This window comes from Antechinus flavipes, chromosome 2 (genome assembly GCF_016432865.1).
Source record: "Antechinus flavipes isolate AdamAnt ecotype Samford, QLD, Australia chromosome 2, AdamAnt_v2, whole genome shotgun sequence".
Taxonomy (NCBI): Eukaryota; Metazoa; Chordata; class Mammalia; order Dasyuromorphia; family Dasyuridae; genus Antechinus; species Antechinus flavipes.
Genome location: NC_067399.1, coordinates 390,315,615 through 390,326,927, shown reverse-complemented (window position 1 = coordinate 390,326,927; position 11,313 = coordinate 390,315,615). Strand labels below are relative to the sequence as shown.

The window sequence follows — 11,313 nt, the reverse complement described above, 5'->3', positions numbered from 1 at the left end:
GCTTTTCCCTTTTGTTCTGATTTTTTTCTCCCAATATGCTTCAGAAGGAAATATATGAAGAATGTATAACCAAAAGAAAAAAAGTTGGCCTTTTGTTTACGTGTAACTAGAGAAAATGAAAATTAAAAAAAATTTAAATGTGATTGATTCTTACTTATTGTGACCATATGCGATTCTTGAAATGTTTGACTTTTCAATACAAATAGACACTGTATTATCTCAAAGCCACTGAAACATGTTTTTTAAGAGCTGTGACTTTTCTTCATTTCTTGGGGCAGTAGCCATACTTTAAAACTTAATCAAACTAATTAAAACTAATCAAAAGCAGTAATGAAATACTCATGTATGCTATGAAATTCCACACTCAACTGATAGAAACCTAAAGTTCAGCTCAATTATTTTTTTTTCTGGTCAAGGTCTGAGTTAGCTTACTGAGTTAATAGAAGTACACAAAATAACCATTACTGTCACAAAATGGAACCTTATCAAAATTATTGGTTGTCTCAATAAGTTTGCACACTGCTTTAGTTCATATAGTTCAAATTTTTCTTTATTATAGATTGTGAAACTAAGACCAGAGAAAGCTTAAAGATATATCAAGTTTTTATACAACTAATTTCAGGTCAAAGAAGGACTCAGTTGAAATAGCAATGGATCTCCATTAATCCAAGTCACTACAAGCTCCTATTTTCCCCACTCTTGCTATGCTACAACCAGTTTTAGTTCCATAACAGATATTCCTCTTACAAGGCCATTTAATTGCAAACTTCTCTTTCAATTTCTGAAACTTAAATACAAAAAAATTATAATGGCAGGTAACTCATTTTCGAGAACAATAATCATTTCTGAGAGATATTCTGAAAGAACAGTCATCATAGCATTGTGGGTAAAATACTAGATAAAGACTCAGGAAGAGCTAGATTTAAATCCTGCATTTGACGTTAACTAATTTTGGCAACCATGAGCAAATCTCTTCATCTTTTTGAGCCTAGATGGGTTATCATTTATACATACTGCTTTTTTTGGAGTAAGGTTCTTAGAGTTCCCAAATATAGTAAAGAACAAATCTTTCCTGTGATTGATACCATTTTCAGAAGGAAGTACTAAATTAATGAAATTCATCTATTATTTTAATCAGGCAACTCACTTCTAAAATCAATTAGCCTATTATAGAAGTAAACCTCTGCAAGGGTACTAACTTCACAAACCTATGAAGTATAAGGTAAACATACAGATATTGGGGGAAAGTATACAAAAATTCTAAAACCGAAATTAACCCCCCAAAATATCTAATTAAAAAAAGTTAAGAGGGAAGATAATTCAACTTTCCATTTTATTATTTAAAAGTTTAATAGAATTTAAAAAGTCAACATTAACAGGCAGATGACATAAATGTAAGAATACTATATATTCAACTTAATAGCTAGCTAAAATTTCTGTTAAGGAAAATCACCAGTAAAAAGTTTTTCTGTCTATGATGTGGATCCAGTATTATTAGGAATCAAATTGTTGAGCGCATGTGTAAAGACCACAGATCTAGGAAATTTCAGTATCTAAGCAGCTAGTCACAGAAATACTTAAATTTTACACAATTTACATGTTAAATATAAGTTGAAGAATTCTTATATATAATCAAGCATGTAGGGTACTTTGGACTACTTGATCTTTATCAGATTTCCTGTCAGAGACTGGAGGAGGGAAACTCTGAATAATTGGCCTCAGATAGTTGAAATCAGTGTTCCCAGAGCCAGTGGTCAAACACACTTCATATTGGTGACTCTGGGATAGGATCCCAGTGTCATTGACATCCATCAAGTGCCCTGAAAATCGGCAATTGGGTCCTAAACGATCACCTTGTACTGAATTTCTTTTCTTCCATAGCCTTATGGAAATGAACAGGATGACAGAGACTAAGAAGAGGAAGGAGACAGAAACCAAAGAAATGATCAAGTAGATTGTGAGGGAATCATTCTGGGGCTCATCTTTGGGCTCATCTGGAAGCTTTACAAAAGGCTCAGAGAATCCATCTACTAAAAGCACATTCAGTGTAGCCATTGTGGATAGAGGTGGTTCCCCATTGTCCTTCACTAGCACCAAAAGTCTCTGTTTGATCATATCTCTGTCTCTGATGGGCCGTGCAGTTCGCACTTCCCCATTGTGGGCCAACAAAATAAAGAGGTCTGGGTCTGTGGCCTTGAGCAGCTGGTAGGAAAGCCAGGAATTCTGTCCTGAGTCCTGATCCACAGCCACCACCTTTGTGACCAGATAATTGGGCTCTGCTGTCTTAGGCACCAGGTCATTGCAGGGAGCTGTGCCATTCTGCAGGGGGTACAGCACAAGGGGAGAGTTATCATTCTCATCCTGAACTATAATCTGAACGAGAGCCTGGCTGCTCAAAGCCGGGGAGCCTCCATCAGTTGCCGTCACAGTGAACTGGAAAGTTTGGATGGCTTCATAATCAAGAGATCTCAGGGCATAGAGATACCCATTGTCTGAATTTATAGATATGTAAGAGAAGAGGGGAAGATCTCCAGTCTCTGGAGGTTGCAGGGAGTAAGTCACTTTGGCATTGATCCCTGAATCACTATCTCTGGCACTGATGCTACCAATATGGAGAGCGGGGCTGTTGTTCTCCCTGAGGTACAAAGTGTACATTGTCTGAATAAATACTGGAGGGTTGTCATTGATATCAGAAATAAACACTGCGATGTTGTGCTCAGTTTTCAGTCTTGGGAACCCCAAATCTATGACAGTAATGGTGATGTTGTACTCGGCCTTGCTCTCTCTATCTAGAGCTCCCTCTGTTATTATTGAATAGAAGTTCTCCAAGTGAGACTTCAAGGAGAAAGGAAGATCCTCTTGAATGGAACAAATCATCCTTCCATTTTCCCCAGAGTCACGATCTCTGATGCTAAAAACAGCGACCACACTTTCAGGAATGTTCTCTGGAATAGGGTTCGTTAGTGACAACATAGTCAGTTCTGGGAAATTGTCGTTCACATCCATCACTTGGACCAAAACAGTGCATTTTCCTGAAAGAGCCCCAACGTCTGTGGCTTCAATATCAACCTCATATTTCTCAATTGACTCAAAATCCACTTGTTTTTTCAGTCGAATCTCTCCTGAGCTGGGATCGACTCCAAATGTTTGACTGACTTCATACGAAGCTTGGAATAAAGTATAAACGACATCCCCATTGATTCCAGCATCTAAATCTCGAGCAGAAACAGTCACTACTAGTGAATCAATGGGGCTGTTCTCTGGAATCTGCACTTGATACCTCGACTGAACAAACACAGGCGCGTTGTCATTAACATCCACAACGGTGACCCGCACTCGGGCTGTCCCAGACCTCTGGGGGGACCCACCATCCATAGCTGTGAGGATTAGTGTGAACTCTGATTGCTCCTCACGATCCAGAGCTTTAGCCAAGACTAGCTCCGGAATTTTTCTGCCATCGCTGCGGATGTGAGTGTGAAGGAAAAAATGCGAGTTATGGCTGATGGTGTAGTTTTGAAGGCTGTTAATACCAACATCCAAATCCTGAGCGAGTTTTAAAGGGAAAGGAGTCCCTGAGGTAGTGCTTTCTGATATTCTCAAGACTATGTCTGGGTCCGAGAAAGTGGGTGAATTATCATTTATATCTTTCACTTCGAGTTCGATCGGGAAGAATTGCAAAGGGTTTTCTAGTAAGATTTGGAAAGGCAATACACAGGGTTCGGTAGGGCCGCATATCTCTTCCCGGTCCAGTTTCTTTTTTAGATATAAATCGCCCGTCTTCGAATCCAATTGCAAAAACTGTTTGTTATGGTTAGAGGTTACCCGGGAACCCCGCGCATGCAACTCCCCCACTTCCAGTCCCAGAGCTTTCACCACATTGGCCACAAAAGAGCCGCTCTCCATCTCCTCTGCCACAGAAAACCGCCCAGGCTCTGAAGCTGCCTTAGACGACAGTAAAATTACAATAAAGAATATTACTTGCCTGTTCCATTGCACTTGTCCTGCAGTAGTCGCCATTGCTGTATCCGGGTGAAAAAAATACTTATTATATTCCCTATAAATGAATTCTTTCTTCTTGTCTGAAGTAATTCTGAGCTAGTTATTTCTATTCTCTGCTCGTCCTTATTGGTAGCTCCAAGTCTGAGAAACGCCTGAGAAAGCCTTCTCTTTCTGACTGTTCTTGCAGGTTCTGTTTTCTCTGGGTAGTGGAATTTGTCTTCTGAGCCTGCAGCGCCACCATGAGTCCTTAATCATAAACTCCACCTTTTAAAATCTCTTTCAGATCTCTTAGCTGAATTAGTACCACATTTGGAGAAAAAAATCTTATCAAATCCTGAATTCCGGGAAATTGAGAAACTATACACTCTCTAAATGTTAGAATTTGAAGGTATATTGAAGACCATCTAGTGATTTTAGTCCAAACATTTCCTTTTATATATAATGAATTGAAGATCACTATGAGGGGTGGGGGGGAGCGGAAGAGAGAGATGTTTCCCAAGGGTATTTAAAGACTGATATAAAAATAACATCAAGGAAAAGAAATACCTGAATATTCCTCATTCTGATTTATAAAAATCACTGTTGACTCCATTTTCCACTGAACTTTGCTAATGTTAATTGGCCTCTTTATATAAGTTGCTTATCTTAAAAGAACATCACATAAAATATTTTCTTCTATTTTCACCATGAAAAGTACTAAAATCCAGGACTTCATTTAGGGATGAGGCAAAAAATTGAAATTTCACTTTCAAAAGCAGTACACCCACCGAGTAAAGAAATCTGCAGAGTATACAAACTTGGGGAAGTGAAGTTCTGAGTATGTATAGAAAGAATTTCATGAGTTTGTAATTATTATTTAGGCAAAACAATACAAAGCTAGTAGAAAGATGATGTCAAGATGTACCTTTAACTGAAAATGTCACAAAACAATTATTATCTTCATGTCAACAAAATCAGACTTATCACTTAGTTTAATCAATTTATTAGAAGGAAATTAGCAAATTGAATCATGTTTTTCATAGTTTAGGTTCATTTCAATTTGTCAGTGTTGATGCATTTTAAGGCTAGAGCTATACAGATGAAATATGCAAACTGTTTATCACTCCACATTAAATTTAATTACATACAACTATACGAATGAATAAGCCAGATTAAAATTAAGTGTTGTGCCTGAAATTTTTTCCATAAAAATCACAAAAGGTGGTGTTTGAAGACATAATTGAAACCAATTTTGGAAAAATTGGAAAAATAAATTATCTTAGTTCTTGCCATTGAACTGAAATATTCATCAAATTACCATTACACGTTTGCAAAATGCTTCATAATGATAACTGAAATAGAAATGACAACATGACAAATTTGATTTTTCATGCAAAGCAGAACAATCTTGTAGGCAAAATAACACAATGAATTAAGGTTACATTAGTAGCAATAACATTTGTTGATATTTTTAAAAGGAGGTAATATTTTCAAATATTAAAAAGCTGAATAAAATGAAAACAAAAATAGGATAAAAAAGCAGTTAATTATTTTGTAATAAAGATAACATATGACATACACACAGAAATTGAAATCCAAGCTAGATTCTTCCAGAGCATGAAATTTTTTTTTCAATAGCCAAGGATTTGCCTGCATTAACTTACTGACTGTCCCATTTGCCATTTTAGTTCAGATATTTAAATAGAGACTATAGCATAATGGACACATTGAAAAATAAATAGAGGGTTAAAACATTCATTTAGAGTTGGGTCAAAAGCTTCTTTAAGGAGAAGAATATGGCGCTATGGCACAGGGATTTGTTTTGGAAAAGGCTTTTGATTTTAGTCTTCATTTCATATCATAAATATAAAACTCATAGAAAGGCAGATAGATGCCACTGATAATAAAGAACAGTTCTTGGAATCATAGAATCTGATTTAGAATTCTGTCTCAGACACTATCTAGTTTGAGTCCAGGAAAGTCAATTAAGCTCTCTGTTTGTCAGTTTCATCTGTAAAATGGGGATAATAGTAACAAATACCTTAGGAGGTAGATGTGAGAATCAGAAGAGTTTTGTAAAATTATAAAAAGTGGTTCGCAAACCTTAAACCACTTAATCGACATTACCTATTATTTTAAAAAATATATTGAAATAATTTAGACATGGTTATACCCCGAAGAAACTTTAGAGAATTGGACAAGAATAAGCATTTAATATTTATAAGAAGATATACCATCAATTTGGTATGATGACAAAGAGTAACAAATAAATTCTATAATCCTGAAGAACATATATTACAAAAATATTATTATATGCATCTGTTTTAAAATTATATTATGTTATGTTGAATTGTTTTTAAGATGATTTCAGAAATATAAACATAGCTAATTAGAAAGTAGATTGTGACTGAGAACTGAGTATAAGAGTAACAGGTAGCATTTATGTAGCACTTACTATGTTCTAGCTGCTTTGAAATTATTATTTCATTTGATTCTCACAATGACCTGGAAGATAATTGCTATTATTATCACCATTTTACAGACGAGGAAACTGAATCAAACAGAGGTTAAGTGACTCATACTGTGAGTGTCAAAAACTGGTCTTCCTGACTCCCAACTTAATTCTCTATCCACTACACCACGTGGTTGCCTATATAAGACATCAAAATAGATGTGACTTATTTGGAAGTGTTCAGTAGAGAAGGGGACATAAGTCATATAGAAACTAGCTTTCATAACAATTAATCACTTATAGAGTTAAATTCAGACCATTTATGTCTACACAAGAGATAATGAGAATTCATATCTTCCCAGAAATTTTGACAAATTGAACCCATGAAACAGAAAGGAAATTCTACTTTCGTAAGAAAATAAGAAATATTGCTTAGCTAGAGGAAGCACTCATTTGCTCATTGGGAATACTATGTTAGTAACATGACACTTTATCTTACTAAATCTTTAAGTGTTTACTACTTTAACTGCTTATATTAAGAAAATCATAATATGGGATTCTTAAATACAAGGATTTCTCAGAACCAGGTTCACATAATCCATTTTCTTTTGATTATAAGAAGAATTTCAGAATGTGTCAAAGTTATTTACTTAAGCCTGGGAGAAAAAACACAGAGTAAAACAATAAGTTGTTGTTGACTAAGGATTCATAGGAGGAAAAATACCAGATTCAAAGATGGCACATCTATTTTCTTAAGTCCCATATTAAATTTTCTTTTCTTTCCCATATGGATACTATCCCATCTATTAATACTTTGCTAATTTTAATATTTTATTTTTAAAGAGTTATTAGTTAGAGCCACATGTTAATCTGTGTTCTCAGAAAATTGTCTATAGAGAGGAGTCACTGTTCTCTTTCCATTTGTGACAATAACCCACATTGCAGACAAAGGTTCCAACCAGCATATAAAAGCCTTACAAGAGAAAAAAAATTTAATTTAAGAGGGAAGCAAAGCCAATTTCCATATTAACTATTTAGAATTGATTATGTTTTAAATTATATTAGGCAAAAACATATTAAATATAGCATTGTAATTTATTTAATTTACTGGGTGGCTAAACTATCTTAATCCCAAATTAACAAATTTTCATAACTATCAATAACTTAATATTGGAAGTTAGACTTTAACTATTGATATAAAATTTAAGTAATGAAGTACAATAGGAAACTATTTACAAAAAGTTAAGTCTTAGTTGGCAAATCTCAGTATTTAACCAAATTAGAGCTATTTTGGAAAACTAGATATTCTTTTCATTCACTGACAGAGGCTTGAGGAGGGACACTAGGAATTAATGGTTTCAAGAATTTGAATTCATTGGCTCCAGATCCATTGTTCAGACATATTTCATATTGGCAACTCTGGGACAGGGTACTAGAGTGACTGAAGTCCACTAAGTGATTAGGATATATTCCATTTAAATTAAAATGCACATTATCTCCAGAACCCCTTTTTTTCCTCCACAGGTGCATTACAATGAACAGGATGAAAGAGAACAGGAAGAGAAAGGAGATGGAAGCTAGAGAAATTACTAAATAGATTGTAAGGGTGTCATCCTGAGTGCTGTCATTAGGTACATCAGAGAGCTTTACATAAGGATCAGAGAAGCCATCCACCAGGAGCACATTCAATGTAGCTGCTATGGACAGAGGTGGTTCCCCATTATCCTTCACCAACACCAAGAGTTTCTGTTTGATGTTATCTTTGTCATTGATAGGCCTTGCAGTGTGCACTTCCCCATTGTGGGTCAATACAGTGAAAAGACTGGGGTCTGTAGCCTTCAGCAGCTGGTAGGAAAGCCAGGAATTCTGTCCTGAGTCCCCATCTACAGCCACCACTTTTGTCACCAGGTATCCTGGCTCTGCTGACCTGGGTACCAGGTCACTGTATGGTGATGTGCCATTTTGTAGCGGATACAGAATGAAGGGGGAGTTATCATTCTCATCAAGGACCATGACCTTCACCACAGCCTGACTGCTTAGGGCTGGGTAGCCACCATCAGTTGCCTTCACAGTGAACTGGAAAGTTCGAATGGCTTCATAATCCAGGGATCTCAAGATGTACAGATGGCCATTGTCTGAGTTGATGGATATGTAGGAAAAAAGGGATAAGTCTCTGAATTCAGAAGGCAGAAGTGAATAACTTTGGCATTGGTCCCTGAGTCTCTGTCACTAGCACTAACTCTACCAATGTGAAGGGCAGGGATGTTGTTCTCCTGGAGGTAGAGTATATACGTTTGCTGAGTAAATACTGGGGGATTGTCATTGACATCAGAGACCAGGACAGTAAGGTTGTGTTCAGTTTTCAGTTTTGGTGTACCCAAATCTGTTACGGTGATGATGATGTTGTACACAGCACTCTTCTCTCTGTCCAGTGCTCTCTTGGTTAACAGAGTGTAGAAGTTATCTACAGATGCTTTCAGGACAAAGGGGAGGTCATCTTGGATAAAGCAAACCATCTTTCCGTTATCCCCAGAGTCCCGATCTCGAGTTTTGAATACAGCTACCATCGCCTCTGGCAAGTTTTCAGAGATAGGACTCGTCAGTGAAGATATAGTGACTTCTGGGGGGTTGTCATTCACATCTGTCACTTGGACCACAACAGTGCATTTTCCAGAAAGGCCTCCACCATCTGTGGCTTCAATATCCACTTCATATGACTGAATTGTCTCAAAATCAATTTTTTTTCTCATCCTCACTTCTCCTGAGTTCTGATTTACTTCGAAAGTTTTGCTAATCTCTTCAGAACGATGAAAAAGTGAATACAATATTTGTCCATTATTTGCCATGTCCAAATCTCTAGCAGAAACAGTGACAACCAGGGAGCCAATGGGGCTGTCCTCAGGCACCTGAACTTCATACCGGGACTGGACAAACACAGGGGCGTTGTCATTAATATCCATAACTAGAACCCGCACTTCGGCAGTCCCAGACCTAGGTACAGATCCGCCATCTAAAGCTGTGAGAGTTAATCTGATCTCTGGATCCTCTTCCCGATCCAGAGCTTTGTCCAGTATCAGCTCTGGGTACTTAATACCTTCACCGCTCGAACGAGTGTGAATTTGGAAGTGAAAACTAGGGGAAATCGTGTAGTTTTGAATATTGTTCTCGCCTACATCCAAATCCTCAGCGTTTTTTAAAGAAAACAGAGTTCCTGGTAGGGTATTCTCAGGGATTTTCAGAAGCATTTCAGTTTCTAAGAAAGTGGGTGAATGGTCATTTATATCTTGAACCCAGAGTTCGACAGGAATAATCTGAAAAGGCTTTTCCAGTAACATCTGAAAAGGCAAAAGACATGGTTCCACCGGACCACATAGCTGCTCTCGGTCCAGTTTTTCTCTCAGGAACAGATCCCCAGTCTCAAGATTAAGCTGTAAATAATGCCGATTGTTTTCAGAGAGGACTCGGGCTCCGCGGGCCGACAGCTCCCTTACCTCCAGCCCTAAAGTATTTGCCACATTGGCCACAAAGGAACCGACCTCTATTTCCTCCGCCACAGAAAACCTCCCTGTTACTGAGGTCGCCTCACAAGCCCACAATAAAGTAACAAAACATATCACTTGCCTGTTTGGCTTCATTGTGTCTTGGATGCGTGGTCCTTTCAGGAAATTTTGCCTTTCTCTTTTTAATTCCAATTGCCAGGCGTGGGTTACTGTCTCAGGAAGCTCGGGTTTGAGCTCTCTGCTCCTCCTTACAAAGCGTCCGCTTGTATGAGTTTTTTTCCCCTAATTATGCTTTTGTTCTGATGTAAAGTTGGGCTCTTCCTTGCCTTCTTAGCCTGCAGCGCCACCAGGTGCCCAAAAGGGTAACAATCTTTTCCCATAAAACCTCTCGTAAAAGAACTGAGTCATTGAATTAGTGAAATCTGGGAGCAAAAGGTTAGAATTGTGATTTATTATCTTCTATGAATACTGCTAATTGATAGATGTGGAAAATAATTATATTACTTCTATTTAAAACCTATCAGGCCATATACTACAACAGTTGTATTCATTTCATCATTATTATAGATGTTCTATATTCTTAAATCAAAACAAAATCCCATTCTTTAATGGTGTGGTAATCATTTACTCCTTTAATATTTGTATTTCTAATAAATATTAGGTATCCCTTTATTGTTGTTGTTCAGCTGTATCCGACTCTTCATGATTCCATTTGAGATTTTCTTGGCGAAGATAGTGGAATGTTTGTATTTCTATCAAATATTAAGTATCCCTTTATTGTTGTTGTTCAGTTGTATTCAACTCTTTATAATTCCATTTGGGATTTTCTTGACTAAGATACTGGAACGGTTTGCCATTTTCATCTCCAATTCATTTTACAGATAAGTAAACTGAGGCAAACATGGTTAAGTGGCTTAGCCAAAGTCATAATGCTAGCAAGTGTCTGAGGCTAAATTTGAACTCCGGTGTTTCTGACTTTAAGTCTGGTGGTCTCCAATGGAGAGTTATCATTCTCATATACACAGCAACAAGTAAGTGACTTTAGCATCAGTTACTGAATCCCTGTCACTTGCACTGACATTGCCAATATGAAAAGCAGGGATGCGACTTTCTGGAAATTAGAGTATATAGGATGCTTGAGTAGATACTGGAAGATTGCCAGGGACCTCAAATATCAGTACCATGATGTTGTCTTCAATTTTGAGTCTTGGGAACCCCAAATCTATGATGGTAATGGTGATATTTATACTCAAACCTGCTCTCTCTGTCCAGTGTTTCCTTCATTTTAAAGAATAGAAGTTTTCAAATAGCTTTCTATGGAAAGGGATATTTTCATGGGATGAAACAAATCATCCTTCCATTGTCTCCTGAGTCTTGATATTG

The 11,313-nt window shown here is 37.1% G+C and overlaps 1 protein-coding gene and 1 pseudogene across 1 annotated transcript; both read right to left on the bottom strand.

Moving 5' to 3' along the window:
* Nucleotides 1-551: 551 nt before the first annotated feature.
* LOC127550025 (protocadherin beta-16-like) lies at nt 552-4,888 on the bottom strand. Its single transcript, XM_051978593.1, has one exon. It carries the CDS (start codon nt 4,015-4,017, stop codon nt 1,633-1,635), a length of 2,385 nt encoding a protein of 794 aa, XP_051834553.1. The 5' UTR covers nt 4,018-4,888; the 3' UTR covers nt 552-1,632.
* Nucleotides 4,889-4,965: 77 nt separating this feature from the next.
* On the bottom strand, nt 4,966-10,411 carry LOC127550026 (protocadherin beta-15-like; annotated as a pseudogene).
* Between the last annotated feature and the right edge of the window lie 902 nt (nt 10,412-11,313).

Coding starts and splice junctions, on each gene's coding strand:
- LOC127550025 (XM_051978593.1), bottom strand. CDS start 4,017: ATGGCGACTACTGCAGGACAAGTGCAATGGAACAGGCAAGTAATATTC.